Here is a 19,011-nt window from a genome sequence, read left to right as displayed (position 1 = left end):
TGCTGTAGGAGCACTCGCATTCAGAGGAAAGGAGTTACACCATGTTTAAATATTGGTTCCACATATTAATAACAAGCAATGTGGATTGTTATGATCATGGTTTGATTGTCAAAGATGTTTGGTACAATATTAATTTTGTTGACTAAAAAGGTTTGTGTTAGTTATCGCCAAATACTTATTTTCCCCTGACTAAAGTAAGACAATAACAAATCACAACAATGACAAAATTAATTTACAATTTAGTTAATGAATAAAAACAAGACAAAATTAATGGAGGGAGACGAAATCCAATCATATTTAATTTTGTCAACCATTACTTTTGTAGTACCCATAGGCAAGCAGGCCTGCCAATCGAGAATAAAATGAGTTTGTTTCTTCACGTGACAATTTTAGTCATGTTTTAAACATTTGAAAACAATGCTTGATTTCAGCTGAAACAATCCCATACAATAAGGTGAGTGAGAAATATATTTAAGTATACTTAAGTATATTTGAAGTACTCAAAATATTCATGGTGTGCAGGTCTTGTTGTCAATTTGGATTTTGAAATGCTCTGCAATAAAAAAATGATGAAAGTGCTTTCAAGACAACTTCAAAGTTGCGTTGGCCGCTAAACTTTATATTTTAGTCAATCAATCAATCAATGTTTATTTATATAGCCCCAAATCACAAATGTCTCAAAGGACTGCACAAATCATTACGACTACAACATCCTCGGAAGAACCCAGTTTAGTTTAGTTTAGTCAACTAAAATGTTGAGGAATTTCGTCGACTGAAACTAATTTAGATGACTAAAATATGACTAAAAGTAAAGTATATATTTGTCAAAAGACTATGACTTTAACTATATTAACAACGGCTGTCAAAATCAACAGTGATTTGGTAATGTAATCTGTGATATTTCTACCTGAATAAATGCTTCTGATATTCTATACCAGCGATTCTTAACCTTGTTGGAGTTACCGAATTCCAGCAGTTTCATATGCGCATTCACCAAACCCTTCTTTAGTGAAAATAAAAAATGTTTTTCAAATTCAAGACAATTATTGTTTTTTTTTACTGGTGCACAAAATGAACTGTGCATGAACATCACCTTGTTCAAAGAACAAAACCAACACAGTGCATGAACTCTCAACAAACTACACACCTGCAAATAAACCACATGATGTTAGCGCACCAGTCGAGGAAAATGATCAAACTACATAAGTAACATCCTGTAATTTGATTTTGATAATTATTTTTTTTATCATGATAGATTGAAAATGAACACAAATGAGTTGACTGATGAACATTTTCACATAATTTATTCAGAAAGTATTAACAACGACAAATAAAGGTAAAATATTATTATATCTACAACATTTAACTGCAAAAAAACAAAAAAACAACAGCATTATGTGCTTGTTCTATTCATAAACCAGGAAAACAATTTGAAGTCCGGTCCACTTGAGAGTACATTTTTCTCCATGAGGCCCCCGATCTAAAATGAGTTTGACATCCCTGTTCTACAACATATTCCAAACTTGTTTGATGCTTGATTTCAGTGCCTCGAGCAGTGCTTCCATGGCGAGGGTAACGGACTTTCATTCAAGATGCTCCATTCTGACGAGTACAAGGTGAGGCTTCCTCACATCGACAAGGTGATTGGACGGCAAAAACGACAATCTTGATGTTTCTTTGCGCTCCAGACTCTCAAAGCCTACCTGACTCATCACTCTCTGAACAGCCGCCAGCTCGTGGAAAAATTTCTCGAAAGAAAAATATGGGAGCAGGCGAGATGCATTTGTGAAAGTCCTTTTATTTGGACAGGCGTTCTACTTTCTTCTAATCATTTTTTTTTTTCTCCTTATCTGCAGAGAGTGCTTGGCGGTGAGAAATATGGCGCGGTCACCCTTCTCACCTCCTACAGGAGATCTGACCAAAGACTCCGTGTTGAAGTTCTGAATGCAGTCAGCCTTCTACCAATGGACTCTAATGGTGATGTTACTTCCAAGTGTGGTTGGACAAAAACCACAGAAAGATATAGAAGTATTTTGTGCCCTCCACAGGTTCAAGTGATCCTTATGTGCAGTTATGTCTGGAGCCTTATCACACCTTCCCTGAGGTGGAACCTTGTTGCACTCAAATCAAGAGCTGCGACCTAAATCCACTTTTTGATGAGGCCTTTGAGTTGTAAGTTCTCATTTCTTCTCATATACTGTATAAATATTCAATAATAGCTTCCTTTGAGTCCACTTGTCTCTATTGTAGTTTGGTGGGACTGGATCAATGCCAGGCTCCAGGGGCCTGCCTGGTGGTGACGGTCCTTGACCACGACATCTGGATGACAGACGACTTTGAAGGTGAAGCCTTCCTGTCCCTCAAAGATATACCTGGAGTTGCAAGAGGAGGGGAACAGACGGACAGCCTGGGCTCTCATCCCGATGCCCCGCCTGCCCAAATACGCCTTCCTCTGACGCACCCAAAACCAAACGGTAGCATTACTTTTGCATTGTAGTATGAATCCATGTATGATTATACACGGCACTGCTGGATGTCTGTGCAGAAAAAGAACAAAACGGTAGGGGTGTCAAAGAGGAATGTAGTTAACCATAGGACTGGCACCCAATGTTGTTAAAAAAAAAAAGTACTGATTTTGAATGGAGAATCGAATTGTTACCCCCAACAATCGAATCGAATTATGTGGTGCCCAAAGATTGACAGCCCTACAAAGCAGAGAAACATTGTTCTTAATTTGTCTCTTTAGGGAAGCTAAACAAAGACTTTCCCTCACACCTGAACAAACATTTTTTCCGAGGCGTCAACGCTGTGCAAATGTGAGGGAGCAGGCCTTCAGTGTTTACATGTGCATGTCATGCAAATCAAATCAAACTTTATTTACATAGCATTTTTTATTCACAGGCAAGTAAGTGGCAAGCACAACGTGCTGTACCAAACCAAACCAAACCAAACAAAGAAATGACAAAAATTTAAATGATAATAGAAGAGAAGAAAACACACGCACATGCATATACAGTACATACAGCACTTTTGACAATAAAACAAAAAACAAAACATGGCATGGCACTGAGGATATGAGGTAAAAGGTCACATTTTAGGCATCCACAATGGAGAATAATTCAAATGAACTCCAGACATGTATATATATTTCACTATATGTTTTATAATATACACACACACACACATATATATATGTGTGTGTGTGTATATATATATATATATATATATATATATATATATACTGTATATGTGTGTATATAATATATATATGTATGTATATATATGTGTATATGTATACATGTATTTATGTGTGCATATATGTATGTATATATGTGTATGTTTGTGTATACACATATATATGTATATATACATATATGTATATATACATATATGTATATATGTATGTATATACTGTATATGTGTATGTATATATATATATATATATATACACAGTATGTATGTATGTAAGTATTTTCCATACATTGTTGTTGTTTTTTTGTCCTCACAATTGTACAGACAATACTCCATAATGACAATGGGAATTTTTTTCAAACAAAAAAAGATGAAAACATCACATGTACAGTAAATATTCAATTTTACAGCCTTTGCTCAATACTTTGTTGATGCACCTTTGGCAGCAATTACAGCCTCAAGTCTTAAAAACAATGCCACAAGCTTGGCACAGCTATATTTGAGCAGTTTTGCCTATTTCTTTTTGCAGCACCTCTCAAGCTCTATCAGGTGGGATGGGAAGCGTTGGTTTTCATCCAGGATGTCTCTGTACATTGTTGCATTCATCTCTCCCTCTATCATGACTGGTCTCCGAGTTCCTGCCGCTGAAAACCATCCCCACAGCATGATGCTGCCACCATAATGCTTCACTGTAAGGATGGTAATGGCCTGGTAATGAGCGGTGCCTGGTTTCCTCCAAACATGATGTCCGGCATTCACCAATGACTTCAATCTTTGTCTCATCAGACCAGATAATTTTGGTTCTCATGGTCTGAGCGTACTTCAGTTGCATTTTGGCAAACTTTAACTAAGAACTATCTTCCTTCTGGTCACTCTACCATACAAGCCTGATTGGTGGATTGTTGCAGAGATGGTTGTCCTTCTGGAAAGTTCTCCTCTCTCCACAGAGGAATGCTATATCTCTGACAGAGTGACCACCAGGTTCTTGTTCACCTCCCTGACTAGACTAAGATGAATGCAGCAATGTATGGAGACATTCTGGATGAAAACCAACGGTTCCCATTCCACCTGATAGAGCTTGAGAGGTGCTGAAAGGGAATGGTAGAAATTGCCCAACGATTGGTGTGCCAAACTTGTGGTATTGTGTTCAAAAAGACATGAGGCTGTAATTTCTGACAAAGGTGCATCAACAAAGTATTGAGCAAAGGCTGCGAATACATGTGATTTTTTAGTTTGAATAAATTTACAAAATTAAAAAAATAACTTTTGATATTGCCAATATGGGGTATTGTTTGTAGTATTTTGATTTTGGAATACGACTTTAACATAACAAAATGTGAAGCACTGCAAATAGTTTCCGGATTCACATGAAGTGCATATTATTAGTGGTCTACCTTCTGTCATAAAATATTGTTTATGTGTGTGCTTTTCCCATAAGACAACATCCTGAGGTTACTGGAGTCCAGGAAAGGTGAAAAAGAAACACAAGCTTTTGTGAAGAAACGAAGACAAAGAGAGAAACAGTCCAAGGAGGGAAGTCAACCATAACATGTACACAATCACTTCATCTTCCAAAAATATACAATTTGCTTTAATGATCTTTACCAAAAAAAAACAACACAACTAAATCCATTGATAAGGAAAGACTGGTGTAGAATAAAATAACCTCTTTCCAGTTCAATTTTTGATGTTTTGTCTTACCAGTGCAATAGATTATGATGTAAATATTGAACTACAATGAAATGTCTGAAAGCATCACATGGTTCTCAACAAAGGCAGGTATAAAGAAACAAATGTGTACAATTGCGATAATTACATAAAAATGTATTTAAAAGACTACACCAAGTCAACCGAGTATATTTACATTGATTGTGTTCATATGCATTCTCATCCTCTTCATGTTTCTACCTGAGTGCTTTACAGAGGACGCATGTTGTAGAGTTCATTCTAAATTTAAATAGTCACTTTTGTATTTTGCTAAAAAACACATTTGATAATCCTAGATGAGCACTACCTAATATGTTGGCCCCCTTTGGCTGTAGCAATTTACAATTTATAACAGGATGGGACTAAATATGAAATTTAAGGTGTGTTACATTATACCTGAAGACTACCTGTGATTATGTCAATAAATATGTACTAGTTTCTTCAGTCATACATCCATTTACACATTTTGCCAAAAAATGACACAGAAATGTATAAAAGTAGAAAAAGCAAATTAAAATGAACATTTCTCACTCTTTGCGGAAATGCGGACAACTCCGAGACTATCCTTACAGATTACCACTTGATTAGGTACACTTGACCAATACAACGCACGTTATGAATGGTCACTTTACATAACGTGGGGTATTTTAGTGCACAAGTGTACCAGATAAAGTACATTTTCTGTCAGATATGGTCCACAGTTTGTGTGAAAGGAGCAACAAGTGCTATTTGAGACAGTAAGGGGAGAAGAACAGTGTTGCTGGTCAAAAATTAAATCTATATATTGGTGTTCCCATTGTCAATACTGGAATGATTTGTCTTTCTTCCCACACAAAGAGCTTATTAATCACTCAAATAGCCAGGAATCAAGTGTGCTCATGTTACAAAGAGCAGGAAGGTTTTGGGATGGTGGCAGAGATCCATGGCTGGTAGTTGTGGAATCAGGACGGGCGGACAGGTGTGCGGACTCTACGGTGGTCCCAGAGGTCAGGAGAGTTGCTGCTGCTTCTGCTGCTTCTGCTGCTTCAGCGCTTGTTCGGGGCAGAGAGGACACTCCGTCGAACTGGAGCACTTCTGGCACTGTAGTCCATGGCCGCACGACAAAGAGACCGAGCCCTGCTCGCCACAAGATATGCAACACTGCCTCTTTTTTTTGTACGCCACCTGGGGACAATGCAGAGGAACTGTCACTTTAACAAGGGAACTTTACACGTAAAGCTCCTTTTCAACCTAGCCTATTCTCAACTATTTTTTGGGGAAAATATAACAATCAATAGACATACTTATAAAATTGTGTTTTGAATATCAGTGAATTACCTCAAAATTACTCCTCTGTTGTTTGCTAACTTGCCCAACTTTAGGACAACTCCTGTCACTTGTCAGTTTACATGCATACTATAAAGTTCCCGATCCTGAATATGAACATGAATATCTCTCGGGAAATACTTGATAATGTACTCATATTTGGGTTACCTGCTCCACAGCGTGCAGGCAGCTGCACACCTGTGCCTGCAGACTGAGCACAGACTCCAGGGGCAGTCTGTGTAACAGCTGGAGCTGGTGTAGTGCTCGATGGGGGTTTTCTCCGTTCCTTAGGGTCTCAAGTGCCTCCTCCAGGAGAGCAGCTTGTCTCTGTGCCTCCTCCTCACCCTGCCTGCTTCTCTCAGCCTCCATGGCCAACCGCACTGCATGGGCGCGCGACTCCTCCGCGTCTGCTTTCAGTGTAGCCCAGGACTGCGCGACAAAAGGCAGGATATTATCCCTAACAGCCTAACATTCCACACAAAGCAACCAGCACAAACAAATTGCACAGTATATATTGTTGTACAAAATAAAATATACAAAAAGAAACGGAGAGAGATGAAACTGCAGTGGGACCCGTTAATGTTGGCGCCCCTTGGACTACGTGTCAGCTATGTTTGCACATTTACTTGTAACTTTGGTAAGAGACATAAATAGAATGGAATTTTGAACCTTTTGAAAGCAATTCATAATTTCCTTAATTTTGAACCTTTTTTTTGTTTATTCTTCTGTTGTCATATTTTGAAAATAAAAGCTTTGGTACAAGTGCAAATGTTTCTGCCTGTGGCTAAAATCAAACAAACAAATAATATAGCTTGCTTTGTACTGAACAGGAAGTTACTGTGTGCACATTGTACTTTGTAACTGCACAGTGGTTATGTTGTTTCACGCTGTTTAGCGATCATAATTGAAGATAATTAAGAGCTATAAGTACTAAAACCAAAAACATGTTGACATACATAAATAACCTATTTTGTTCTTCAATTTTTGATCTCGCTGAAAGCAGTTATCGATGTATGTCAATGTCGACTTTTTATTTTATTTTATTTTGCCCATCATTTAAAATCATAAGACAAGTAAATAAGTTTTGGTTTTTTTTAGGATTCTAAAGATTAAAAAAAAAAAAAACGCTTGCTAGAGGCGGCTAACGTATACAACAATATGTAATATCTTTAATATTTACCACATGTTTATTTCACATTATGCAGTACCCAAACTTATTTCCTTGGGACATTGATTTCATTGCTCATAGCCACAGACTTTAATTTTACACGTGTTCTAATCATGGCAGATTTCGTAATAGACAACAAAGACGACTACTTTTGGACAAATGAAGATTCACAGCCTTATCTTATTGAAGCTGAATACAGGCAGAAAGAGCTACTGCATCTAGAAACCCCGTTTCCATATGAGTTGGGAAATCATGTTAGATGTAAATATAAACGAAATACAATGATTTGAAAATCCTTTTCAACCCATATTCAGTTGAATGCACTACAAAGACAAGATATTTGATGTTCAAACTCATAACTTTATTTTTTTTTGGGGCAAATAATTAACTTAGAATTTCATGGCTGCAAAACGTGCCAAAGTAGTTGGGAAAGGGCATGTTCACCACTGTGTTACATCACCTTTTCTTTTAACAACACTCAATAAACGTTTGGGAACTGAGGAAACTAATTGTTGAAGATTTGAAAGTGGAATTCTTTACTGTTCTTGTTTTATGTAGAGCTTCAGTCGTTCAACAGTCCAGGGTCTCCGCTGTCGTATTTTACGCTTCATAGAGCGCCACACATTTTCGATGGGAGACAGGTCTGGACTGCAGGCGGGCCAGGAAAGTACCCGCACTCTTTTTTTACCAAGCCACGCTGTTGCAACACGTGCTGAATGTGGCTTGGCATTGTCTTGCTGAAATAAGCAGGGGCATCCACGAAAAAGACGGCGCTTAGATGGCAGGATATGTTGTTCCAAAACTTTTCAGCATTAATAGTACCTTCACGGATGTGTAAGTTACCCATGCCTTAGGCACTAATGCAACCCCATACCATCACAGCTGCTGGCTTTTGAACTTTGCGTAGATTACAGTCAGGATGGTTCGCTTCCCCCTTTGGTCCGGACGACACGATGTCGAATATTTCCAAAAACAATTTGAAATGTGGACTCGTCAGACCACAGAACCTTTTTCCACTTTGCATCAGTCCATCTTAGATGGTCTCGGGCCCAGAGAGGCCGGCGGCGTTTCTGGATGTTGTTGCTAAATGGCTTTCGCTTTGAATAGTAGAGCTTTAACTTGCACTTAAAGATGTAGCGACAACCTATATTTAGTGACAGTGGTTTTCTGAAGTGTTTTTGAGCCCATGTGGTGATATCCTTTAGAGATTGATGTCGGTTTTTGATACAGTGCCGTCTGAGGGATCGAAGGTCACGGTCATTCAATGTTGGTTTCCGGCCATGTCGCTTACGTGGAGTGATTTTACTATTGAGTTGAGTTGAGTTTGAGTTTATTTGGAACATGCAAGCATACAACATGATACATCACAATTTCTAGTTTCTCTTTTCAACATGTTCGAAAAGGAGTAGGACGAAGCAGAGCTTATTTAATCCTACCCCTTTTCTTTACATAACAGTTGCTAAAACTTTTGTTCACTTCCTGTTCTCAATGTATTCACAATGTATACTCCATAAGTAATCACAATAAAAATAAATAAATAAATAAATAATTGGTGAAGTAAGTTTTATTCCATACGATGAGATAAGTACGATTATTTTGAGAATGAATGGGTTAATAAAATCAGAATGTTTATCATGGTTCTTCTTTTTTGTACTTTGTAAACACTTCCAGTTTGAAGAGTTTCTTGAAGTGGATCATATTAGTACATTGTTTGATTGCTTTGCTTAATCCATTCCATAATTTAATTCCACATACTGATATACTGAAGGTCTTAAGTGTTGTACGTGCATACAAATGTTTTAAATTACTTTTTTCTCTAAGATTATATTTATCTTCTTTTGTTGAGAAGAATTGTTGTATATTCTTGGGTAGCAGGTTATATATAGTTTGCTTTGTGTATAATTTTAGCTGTTTGCAATTTCACTATGTCGTGGAATTTCAGTATCTTTGATTCAATAAATAAAGGGTTTGTATATTCTCTATATCCTACATTATGTATTATTCTAACTGGTCTTTTTTGTAACACTGTTAGTGAATGAGGTGTACTTTTGTAATTATTTCCCCATATTTCTACACAGTAACTCAGATATGGTAACACTAGTGAGCAGTAGGGAATATAAAGTGATTTTTGGTCTACAACATATTTGGCTTTATTCATTAATGACGTATTTCTTGCTACTTTATGTTGTATATTTTTTACATGAGATTTCCAGTTCAATTTATCATCAATCAGTATACCTAGAAATTTGGTTTCATTTACTATTTCAATTTCTATTCCGTCTACTTGTATTTTTCATTGACTTTCTTTTCTACTGTTACCAAATAGCATTATTTTAGTTTTACTGAGATTCAATGACAGTCTGTTTTTGTCAAACCATGTTTTTGATTTATTCATTTCTTCTGTTATTATTTGTATTATTTTCTGTGTGTTCTCTCCTGAACAAAACGCTGTTGTATCATCCGCAAATAATACTAACTTTAAATCTCTTGTAACTTTACAAATGTCATTTATATAGAGATTGAATAATTTAGGTCCTGGGATTGATCCCTGAGGTACACCACAGGATATATTTAGCATTGTAGAAGTGTGTTCGCCTAGCTTCACGTATTGTTTCCTGTTCGTTAGATAACTTCTTATCCAATTTAAGACTAACCCTCTGATGCCATATCGTTCCAGTTTTTTTATTAAAATATTGTGATTAATTGTGTCAAATGCTTTAGTTAGATCCATATACACTGCTGCCGCACATTTTTTACTATCTATTGCATTGGTAATTTCTTCTGTGATTTCAATCAAAGCCATTGAAGTTGAAACATTAGCTCTGTATCCATATTGGTTCTCTTCGAGTACTCTATATTTATTTATGAAACTCTCTTATCTGTTATTGAACAGTTTTTCAATGATTTTAGAAAATTGTGGAAGTAAAGAAACAGGTCTATAATTTGTAAATAGATGTTTATCTCCAGTCTTATAAATTGGTGCAACTTTAGCTATTTTCATTTTGTTTGGAAATGTACCTGTTTGAAATGATAGGTTACTAATATACATTAATGGTCCTGAGACCTCATCAATAACCTTTTTTATCGTATCCATATCAATTCCGTTACAATCAGTTGAAGTCTTTGATTTACATTTTTTCACGATTTTAACTATTTCCTCCTGTGTCACATTTCTGAGAAACATTGAGTGGGGATTTCTATCTATGGTGTCATTATAGTCCTCAAATGAAACTGGATCTGGAATCATTTCCTCCAATTTTGGTCCACTATTTACAATTCAATTATTGAAGATTTCAACTACTTCCTTCCAGTTGTCATTTTTCATGTTTTCGTCTGAGAAGTATTGGGGGTAATCCCTCTTAGTGCCATTTTTGATAATGCTATAGAGGATGCTCCATGTTGCTGTCTTATTGTTTTTGTGTCTGTTTAATTATGACTGTAATATTACTTTCTACATGATCATAATATGTTAGTTACCTTGTTTTTTAAAATGTTTGTACTTATTTTCTGCCTCTGTAGTTCTTTGTACTATAAATTTTCTATATAGTGTATTCTTCTTATACAAGCATTTTTTAATCCTTTTGTCATCCATGGTTGATTATTCCTTCTCTGTTTACTACTGAGTTGTCTCCATGGACAATGTTTGTCATAAAGTATTATGAACTTGTTTAAGAAATGTTCATATGCTTCATCAACCTCTTTTTCATTGTACACATTGTCACAATCTTGCTTTTGTAGCTCCATTTTGAAAGCAATCATCCTCTTCTCTGTGCACAGTCTTTGAAATGTCCATGTTCTTTTTGCAGTTTCCATCATATATTGTAAAAACTGGCAGTTGATCACTAACATCGGTTATAAGTAAACTACTTGGTTTATCTGCAGATTCTCTGAACCTTTAGATGATATCATGGACCGTAGATGTTGAAATCCCTAAATTTCTAGCAACTGCACTTTGAGAAACGTTGTTCTAAACTGTGTGACTATTTACTCACGCAGTTGTGGACAAAGGGTTTTACCTCGCCCCATCCTTTCTTGTGAAAGAATGAGCATTTTTTGGGAAGCTGTTTTTATACCCAATCATGGCACCCACCTGTTCCCAAGTAGTCTGCACACCTTTGGGATATTCCAAATAAATGTTTGATGAGCATTCCTCAACTTTTATCAGTATTTACTGCCACCTTCCCAACTTCTTTGTCACGTGTTGCTGGCATCAAATTCTAAAGTTAATGATTATTTGCAAAAAAAAATGTTAATGAGTTTGAACATCAAATATGTTGTCTTTGTAGTGCATTCAACTGAATATGGGTTTAAAAGGATTTGCAAATCATTGTATTCCACTTATAATTTCATGTAACACAATTTCCCAACTCATATGGAAACGGGGTTTGTAGAACCCAGGACGAAGAGAGGATGAAAGATTGGAACAGATAGAAGCTGAGAGTTAGGATTGACAAGACTTGATGGTGTAAATGTGGAGCTTGCAGCCAAACTATGTCAACAGAAATGGAGTGCTTCTGCTGCACTGAGTGGCAAGGCTATGTGTTACTACGCTAGAAAACATGTACTTCAGTGTTCGCTCTTACAAAAATAATGTTTCTACAGCTTGGTTATTATACATGTCACAGAACGAAAATCAAGTATTGTTGGTTGTTTTTGGATGCATTTTATAATAATAATAATAATAATGGATTAGATTTATATCGCGCTTTTTCTATTTTTAGATACTCAAAGCGCTCACAGAGAAGTGGGAACCCATCATTCATTCACACCTGGTGGTGGTAAGCTACATCTGTAGCCACAGCTGCCCTGGGGTAGACTGACGGAAGCGTGGCTGCCAGTTTGCGCCTACGGCCCCTCCCGACCACCACCAATCATTCATTCATCATTCACCGGTGTGAGCGGCACCGGGGGCGAAGGGTGAAGTGTCCTGCCCAAGGACACAACGGCAGCGACTTTGATATCCATTGGTGGGAAGCGAACCTGCAACCCTCAGGTTTCTGGCACGGCCGCTCTACCCACTACGCCATGCCGCCCCCAAATTTTAGAGTGATTTAGAGGAAGAATGGATTGCGCCTATTAGATGCATTGCTAGCCACTGTATTACCCCAGAGCATATATACTGTATATGTATGTATGTGTGTATATATGTATATATATACATACATACATACATACATACATACATACATATATACATATATATATATATATATATATATATATATATATATATATATATATATATATATATATATATATATATATACATACATACATACATACATACATACATACATACATACATACATACATACATACATACATACATACATACATATATATATATATATATATATATATATATATATACATATACATATACATATACATATATATATATATATATATATATATATATATATATATATATATATATATGAATGCTTTGGAGCCCTTGCCCTCAAAAGAAAATAACGTTTGCTTTGGTGCTCTAAAATATGAGCCCTCCTTTAAGGCAACACTTGCCTTGACCTTAAAAAATTAAGATTTAAGCCCTGTCACATTGAAGACGCATTTGTTTGCTTGTCACTGTCAAATGTCAACATGTATTATTGCGATATAACCATAATATCAAAATCTCTATTGTCGACCAAATTTATATAACTGATATTGTCTATATTGCGCAACCCTGATACTGTAAATATTCATCCATCCATTTTCTACCGCTTATTCCCTTCGGGGTTGCGGGGGGCGCTGGAGCCTATCTCAGCTACAATAGTATTGCAATATTTATAACTAATGTTGCTAAGCAATGCTCTCACTTCTATTTAATTTGACCTGATGGTTGCTGCTATTCAGTGACATCCATTATTAGCTTGTTGTCTTCAAGTAGCACTACTACAAAATACCAGCTTGTTAATACCATTGATACTGTATAATTCCGCTTAACAACAAATAAATGTTTGTACCTGAGCTGTGTGTCTCCAGCTGTGATCCCACTGCTTCAGCCCTCTGTGAGCCTCCTCCAGCTCTTGTTTGAGCCTGGTGGTGTCTGCACAGGGACCGGAGGGTAGCAGGGTAGGAGGGGTGCCGGGCGAGCCTTGGCCTGAAGGAAAGTGCTCCCAGATGTTACTGCTCATGCCGTTAAGACCTATAATACAAATATCAGGTTCAATCCAATATTAAATCACATTGTCATTCACCTACAAACCTAAAGAGCTATGAGACGGTCCCAGGAAGGCGGTCTCCTGTTGACCAGGTTGTGACAGCTGAGTAGAGAAAAATGGAGAGGTGTGGGGTCTGATTGGCGGGGATGGTGAAGGTGAGCTAAAAGGAGCAGACGTGCTAAACGATCCTGGGATGTTGACTGGGGCAGAGCTCCGAATCTTGCTTCTTCCTGCGAAGGAAAACCATACCTTTCTGTAGTAACAAAACACGCTGTAAGGCGCAGTATTTCTACTGTTAAGGTTTTCACACTATTACCTAGCATAACTCCCACACTTGGCAGAGAAGAGTTACTATCCAAACCTCTCTCCAATGCAGACACACCAAAATCATTCAGGTCAAGATCATCCAGTGCTGACTCTGAAACATGGGAAACCTTAGATTTAAAGTTCTTATGCTACAAACCCTGTTTCCATATGAGTTGGGAAATTGTGTTAGATGTAAATATAAACGGAATACAATGATTTGCAAAACATTTTCAACCCATATTCAGTTGAATATGCTACAAAGACAACACATTTGATGTTCAAACTGATAAAAACTTTTTTTTTGGCAAATGATCATTAACTTTAGAATTTGATGCCAGCAACACGTGACAAAGACGTTGGGAAAGGTGGCAATAAATACTGATAAAGTTGAGGAATTCTCATCAAACACGTATTTGGAACATCTCACAGGTGTGCAGGCTAATTGGGAACAGGTGGGTGCCATGATTGGGTATAAAAGCTTCCGTTAAATGCTCATTCATTCACAAACAAGGATTGGGAAACGGTCACCCCTTTGTGAACAAATGGGTGAGCAAATTGTCAAACAGTTTAAGTACAACATTTCTCAACGGGCTATTGCAAGAAATTTAGGAATTTCACCATCTACGGTCCGTAATGCCATCAAAAGGTTCAGAAAATCTGGAGAAATCACTGCACGTAAGCGACGATATAACGGACCTTCGTTCCCTCAGGCCGTACTGCATCAAAAAGTGACATCACTGTGTAAAGGATATCACCACATGGGCTGAGGAACACTTCAGAAAACCACTGTCAGTAACTACAGTTTGTCGCTACATCTGTAGGTGCAAGTTAAAACTACTATGCAAAGTCAAAGCCATTTATCAACGACACCCAGAAACGCCGCCGGCTTTGCTGGGCCCGAACTCAGCTAAGATGGACTGATGCAAAGTGGAAAAGTGTTCTGTGGTCTGACGAGTCCACATTTCAAAATGTTTTTTGGAAACGGTGAACGTTGTGTCCTCCGGACCATAGAGGAAAAGAACCATCAGGACTGTCCTAGGTGCAAAGTTGAAAAGCCAGCATCTGTGATGGTATGGGGGGGCATTAGTGCCCAAAGCATGGGTAACTTATACATCTGTGAAGGCACCATTAATGCTGAAAGGTACATACAGGTTTTGGAGCTACATATGTTGCCATCCAAGCAACGTTATCATGGACGCCCCTGTTTAATTTCAGCAAGAAAATTCCAAGCCATGTGTTAAAACAGCGTGGCTTTGTACTAAAAGAGTGCGGGTACTAGACTGGCTTGCCTGTAGTCCAGATCTGTCTCCCATTGACAATGTGTAGCACATTATGAAGCCTAAAATACCACAATGGAGACCCCGAACTGTTGAACAACTTAAGCTGTACGTAAAACAAGAATGGGAAAGAATTCCACCTGAAAAGCTTAAAAAATGTGTCTACTTAGTTCCCATAGGTTTATTGAGTGTTTTTAAAAGAAAAAAGTATACAACACAGTGGTGAACATGCCCTTTCCCAACTACTTTGGCACGTGTTGCAACCATGAAATTCTAAGTTAATTATTATTTGCAAAAAAAAAATTAAGTTTATGAGTTTGAACATCAAATATCTTGTCTCTGTAGTGTATTCAATTTAATATGGGGTGAAAAGGATTTGCAAATCATTGTATTCTGTTCATATTTACATCTAACACAATTTCCCAACTCATATGTTTTGTATTTTGACACACAGATATGCACATCTTGACATACCAACAACTGACTCCACTGTCTCACTGGTGGGATAGAACGGCAATGCGTTGGCATTCATCCCTGATGTGATGCTGTTTCCCGGGGGTCCGGGAGGTGCCGGGCTGGGCGGAGTGGCAGCCAAACTGGAGGGGATGCTAGAGGATATACTTAAAGGGCTGCCCACTGGCAAACATACCAACAGATCCTGAAGGAGACACCATGCACAAATATATCACTTTTTTCTTATCGTCGCAAAATGTTTAAACTCACTTTTACACTACATTTACATTCAAACCTATGGTCAATTTAGGACCTCCGATTAACCTAACAAGCAAGTTTTGGACAATGGGAGGAAGACTGTGCACCCTGAGTAAAAACATACAGGGAGATTGTGCAAACTCCACCAAGTGGGGAGTTTAACACTATCTTTTGTCCTTTTGTCTGCGAGACTTACATGCTAACCGCTGGGCCAACGTGCGACCCCCAAAAACAAAAAAATCCTAAGATTTTAACACACTCAATGCGGCACAATTTTTAAAACGTGAAAAGCCCAACTATCACTGGGGATGGGTATCGTTTACATTTTAACCGACACTAGGACAAAATCAGTACTATAAACACGGTGCCGGTGCTTAAACAGTGCCTGACCGGTATTTTCCAAAAAATGGAGAAAAAAAAACACAAAAACCTTTTTATTCAATTGGGATTTGGTGTAATTCAAGTTGAACAGACTAGTAATTGAAAAATAACTAAACAAAGAGAGCATACTCTCCCAAGACAAAGTATTTGTGTTTTAGACATACTTGGCCAATAAAACAGATTCTGATTAAATGACATAATTATTGCAACAATACAGAGCATAAGAAACCAACTTGTGTGTTGTACTATTGATGCTCATAATTCCCGGGGTTTTTAAATGCAATTTTGCTCACTATACCTGTGATTGGTGCATAAAAAGGAAGTGCTGTGCTGTTGTTGCTTACTGGCTATTTTAAGTTGGCTGTGGTGCCAGAGGTGTTATGAGGGCTGCTGTTTCAGCGAGGTAAAGTTGGCATTTAAGTTTAAAAATAGCAATAGATTGTGTGCTTATCTCAGGAAGCTACATTACTTGCAGGACGCTACTTGCACAATATAATCACCAGATTGCTGAGACTGCATTCACTTAGCACCCAAATGAAGCACCGATAGCCAGATATTTGCTAAATTAAAGAAATGCAGAGGATATAATAACAATGATGAGAATGTATCAATCTGTACTGTTATTTGGCACCCTCTTTATACTTTTAGTTGCACTTTCAGTTCCAACATACACTGCAGCTACCCTGAGTCGACCTCTGCCCCTGCCCAAGACACACATTAGGATCATTTGAATGAATTACACAAACAAACTATTGATCCACAAGGGAATTTGCTCAATTAGTTTCCTCACAAACATGAAAACTATGTTCTAACGTGATATTCTGCGTTTAACAGCAGATCCTGTTTTGTTGGCCAATTATGTGACTTTTTCAGCGATTACGTATGTCTTACTTTTTTGGTTTAGTTTAGAGATTATTGATCAGGTAAATTAGCGGTGCCTCAAATAAAAAGTAGCAACCATAGTGAGATCACAAACTTTTCATAGAATCTTTTTTTCACTCATTCACTTCTCATCTGTTTCATCTGTTGCGGCCAACTAATTTTTTTTTCTCTCGATTATTATATTTTCATGATCGTAAGAAGCCGTAGTCAAAATTGAAATCAAAATTTGATTAATTGTACAGCCCTACTGTCTAGATTATCAATACTTTTCATAGTTGTGTACTGACATACATGGATTAATCTGCACTTGAGTGGAAGAAGTGATTGGGATGTGATGGTTCAGTGTTTGTTCTGCTCAGAGTCAGTGGCTTTCTTGAGCTTGTTTTCCCAAAACAGGACGACAAAAATAAGATCATATGACTACTTTTTACAATATAAAATAAAATTATGCACACGCATCAGGTCTCATCCTGACAGAGATACAAACACCTTATCAGTTTCAGCAATTTTTAAGACCAATGCTCCCAAAACTGACCAAAACTCCCGACGGTTAGTAATACCGGTTTAAAATTGAAATGATGGAAAAACTGTGATTGATAATTGCATTTTGATAAACTACCAGACTGACTGACGCCAGCTCGCTACCTTATATGCAAACATGAACACAAGAGACACATTTCTTACCCCATTAAGAAACTTAAATAAACACATTGCTGTCTGAGGAACATAGATATTCAACTGTGCACACCGAACTTACAAGCTCTGCTCTCTTAGTACAGTGTGATCATTCTATACTCAGAGGAATACTAGACAGAGGTGTTTTTACACTGCGTTCAAGGACCGCTGAACAGTCGGACGCCAAAACGCCTGTCAGAAATAATAAATAATAATAGATTTTATTTGTGACGTACTTTTAAAAAAAATAAAAAAGAGTAAAAGTCAATCAGTAAAGTAAAAGAAATACAAAACATGCAAAATATTGGGTTTTCTAACAGTGTGTCTATTTTTGTTAATCAAAAAATTGCTTGGTCAAAAGATTTTAGTCTGTTTACAAGTATTTTTGAACACAATACCACGATAATAATAAGTGTGATCATTTTCGTCACTGCAACCGTGATAAGACATTTTTACACAAGCAATACCAGCATTTATTAAAAAACACTATAATTGGAGTGCTGTCCCGTACCTTTCTACACCATTTTTTACCATTAATTAATTCCCATTTGACTTGTTTACTATATTATGTGGATGAGCTTAGTGTTCAGTGGGCGAGTAAAACATTGTTTTTGAATTGATTAATTTTTTTTTTGTCTTTCTATATTTTTTTCATAATCAAGTCCTCCATCAACTGTACTTTCAGGACCTTCCATAAGATTTGAGGTTTTAAAATGAGACCCTGAGAAGTCTAATAATAATGATTAAAATATTTGATAAAACAGTGTGATTTTTAAAATTTTTAACGTAAGCACTTGGCCCTGCGTGTGTGCAAAAATGGTTGCAGAGAATCACAAGCTCAATTTTAAGCAAGGAAATCATGATTCACATGTTTTGAAGACTCACACAAAACACATTTTTATGTGCAAATTAAGAAGGTGGATGCGGCAAATGAATAAATTCTACCTGTTTGCTTTGTACTAGTGTCATCTCTCTGCTACGCTGTTCAAGAGCAAAATTCCTTTGTTTGGCCTGAAAATACAGCAAACACACAAACCAGCATCAGATACAATAATTCCCAAGATGCGCTTTTTTTTTTTTTATTCACATCTCACCTGATCCTCCCTTTCAAATCCAGGTGCCCTGCCATAGCCTCCCTCTCCTGCCCAGGGCGACAAAGGCTCGCCACCATCTCTCATGGCCTCACACAGAGTAAGTACGTTACCTAGCAGTCCTTGCTCAGCTCCACGTGACCCAGCCA

General features: G+C 37.3%; 2 protein-coding genes across 5 annotated transcripts in view; one reads left to right on the top strand and one right to left on the bottom strand.

Moving 5' to 3' along the window:
• unc13d (unc-13 homolog D (C. elegans)) overlaps positions 1 to 5,689 on the top strand; it is a 42,293-nt gene extending 36,604 nt beyond the window's left edge. For both annotated transcript variants that reach the window (XM_061908801.1, XM_061908802.1), the window contains 6 exons: positions 1,545 to 1,616; positions 1,689 to 1,772; positions 1,857 to 1,977; positions 2,049 to 2,172; positions 2,251 to 2,474; positions 4,631 to 5,689. In XM_061908801.1, coding sequence (XP_061764785.1) covers positions 1,545 to 1,616; positions 1,689 to 1,772; positions 1,857 to 1,977; positions 2,049 to 2,172; positions 2,251 to 2,474; positions 4,631 to 4,740 — 735 coding nt within the window. In that variant the 3' untranslated portion in view covers positions 4,741 to 5,689. The remainder of the gene's footprint in view (positions 1 to 1,544; positions 1,617 to 1,688; positions 1,773 to 1,856; positions 1,978 to 2,048; positions 2,173 to 2,250; positions 2,475 to 4,630) is intronic.
• unk (unk zinc finger) overlaps positions 4,762 to 19,011 on the bottom strand; it is a 25,990-nt gene continuing 11,740 nt past the window's right edge. For all 3 annotated transcript variants that reach the window (XM_061908805.1, XM_061908803.1, XM_061908804.1), the window contains exons 8-15: positions 18,866 to 19,011; positions 18,717 to 18,782; positions 15,597 to 15,780; positions 13,856 to 13,957; positions 13,584 to 13,769; positions 13,342 to 13,523; positions 6,373 to 6,633; positions 4,762 to 6,063 (exon numbers count right to left, since the gene is read on the bottom strand). The exon at positions 18,866 to 19,011 is cut by the window's right edge and continues 144 nt beyond it. In XM_061908805.1, coding sequence (XP_061764789.1) covers positions 5,887 to 6,063; positions 6,373 to 6,633; positions 13,342 to 13,523; positions 13,584 to 13,769; positions 13,856 to 13,957; positions 15,597 to 15,780; positions 18,717 to 18,782; positions 18,866 to 19,011 — 1,304 coding nt within the window. In that variant the 3' untranslated portion in view covers positions 4,762 to 5,886. The remainder of the gene's footprint in view (positions 6,064 to 6,372; positions 6,634 to 13,341; positions 13,524 to 13,583; positions 13,770 to 13,855; positions 13,958 to 15,596; positions 15,781 to 18,716; positions 18,783 to 18,865) is intronic.

The sequence above is a fragment of the Nerophis ophidion genome, linkage group LG08 (genome assembly GCF_033978795.1).
Source record: "Nerophis ophidion isolate RoL-2023_Sa linkage group LG08, RoL_Noph_v1.0, whole genome shotgun sequence".
Lineage (NCBI taxonomy): Eukaryota > Metazoa > Chordata > Actinopteri > Syngnathiformes > Syngnathidae > Nerophis > Nerophis ophidion.
Note: the sequence above shows the minus strand (reverse complement) of the source record. Positions and strands in the feature narration are given on the sequence as shown.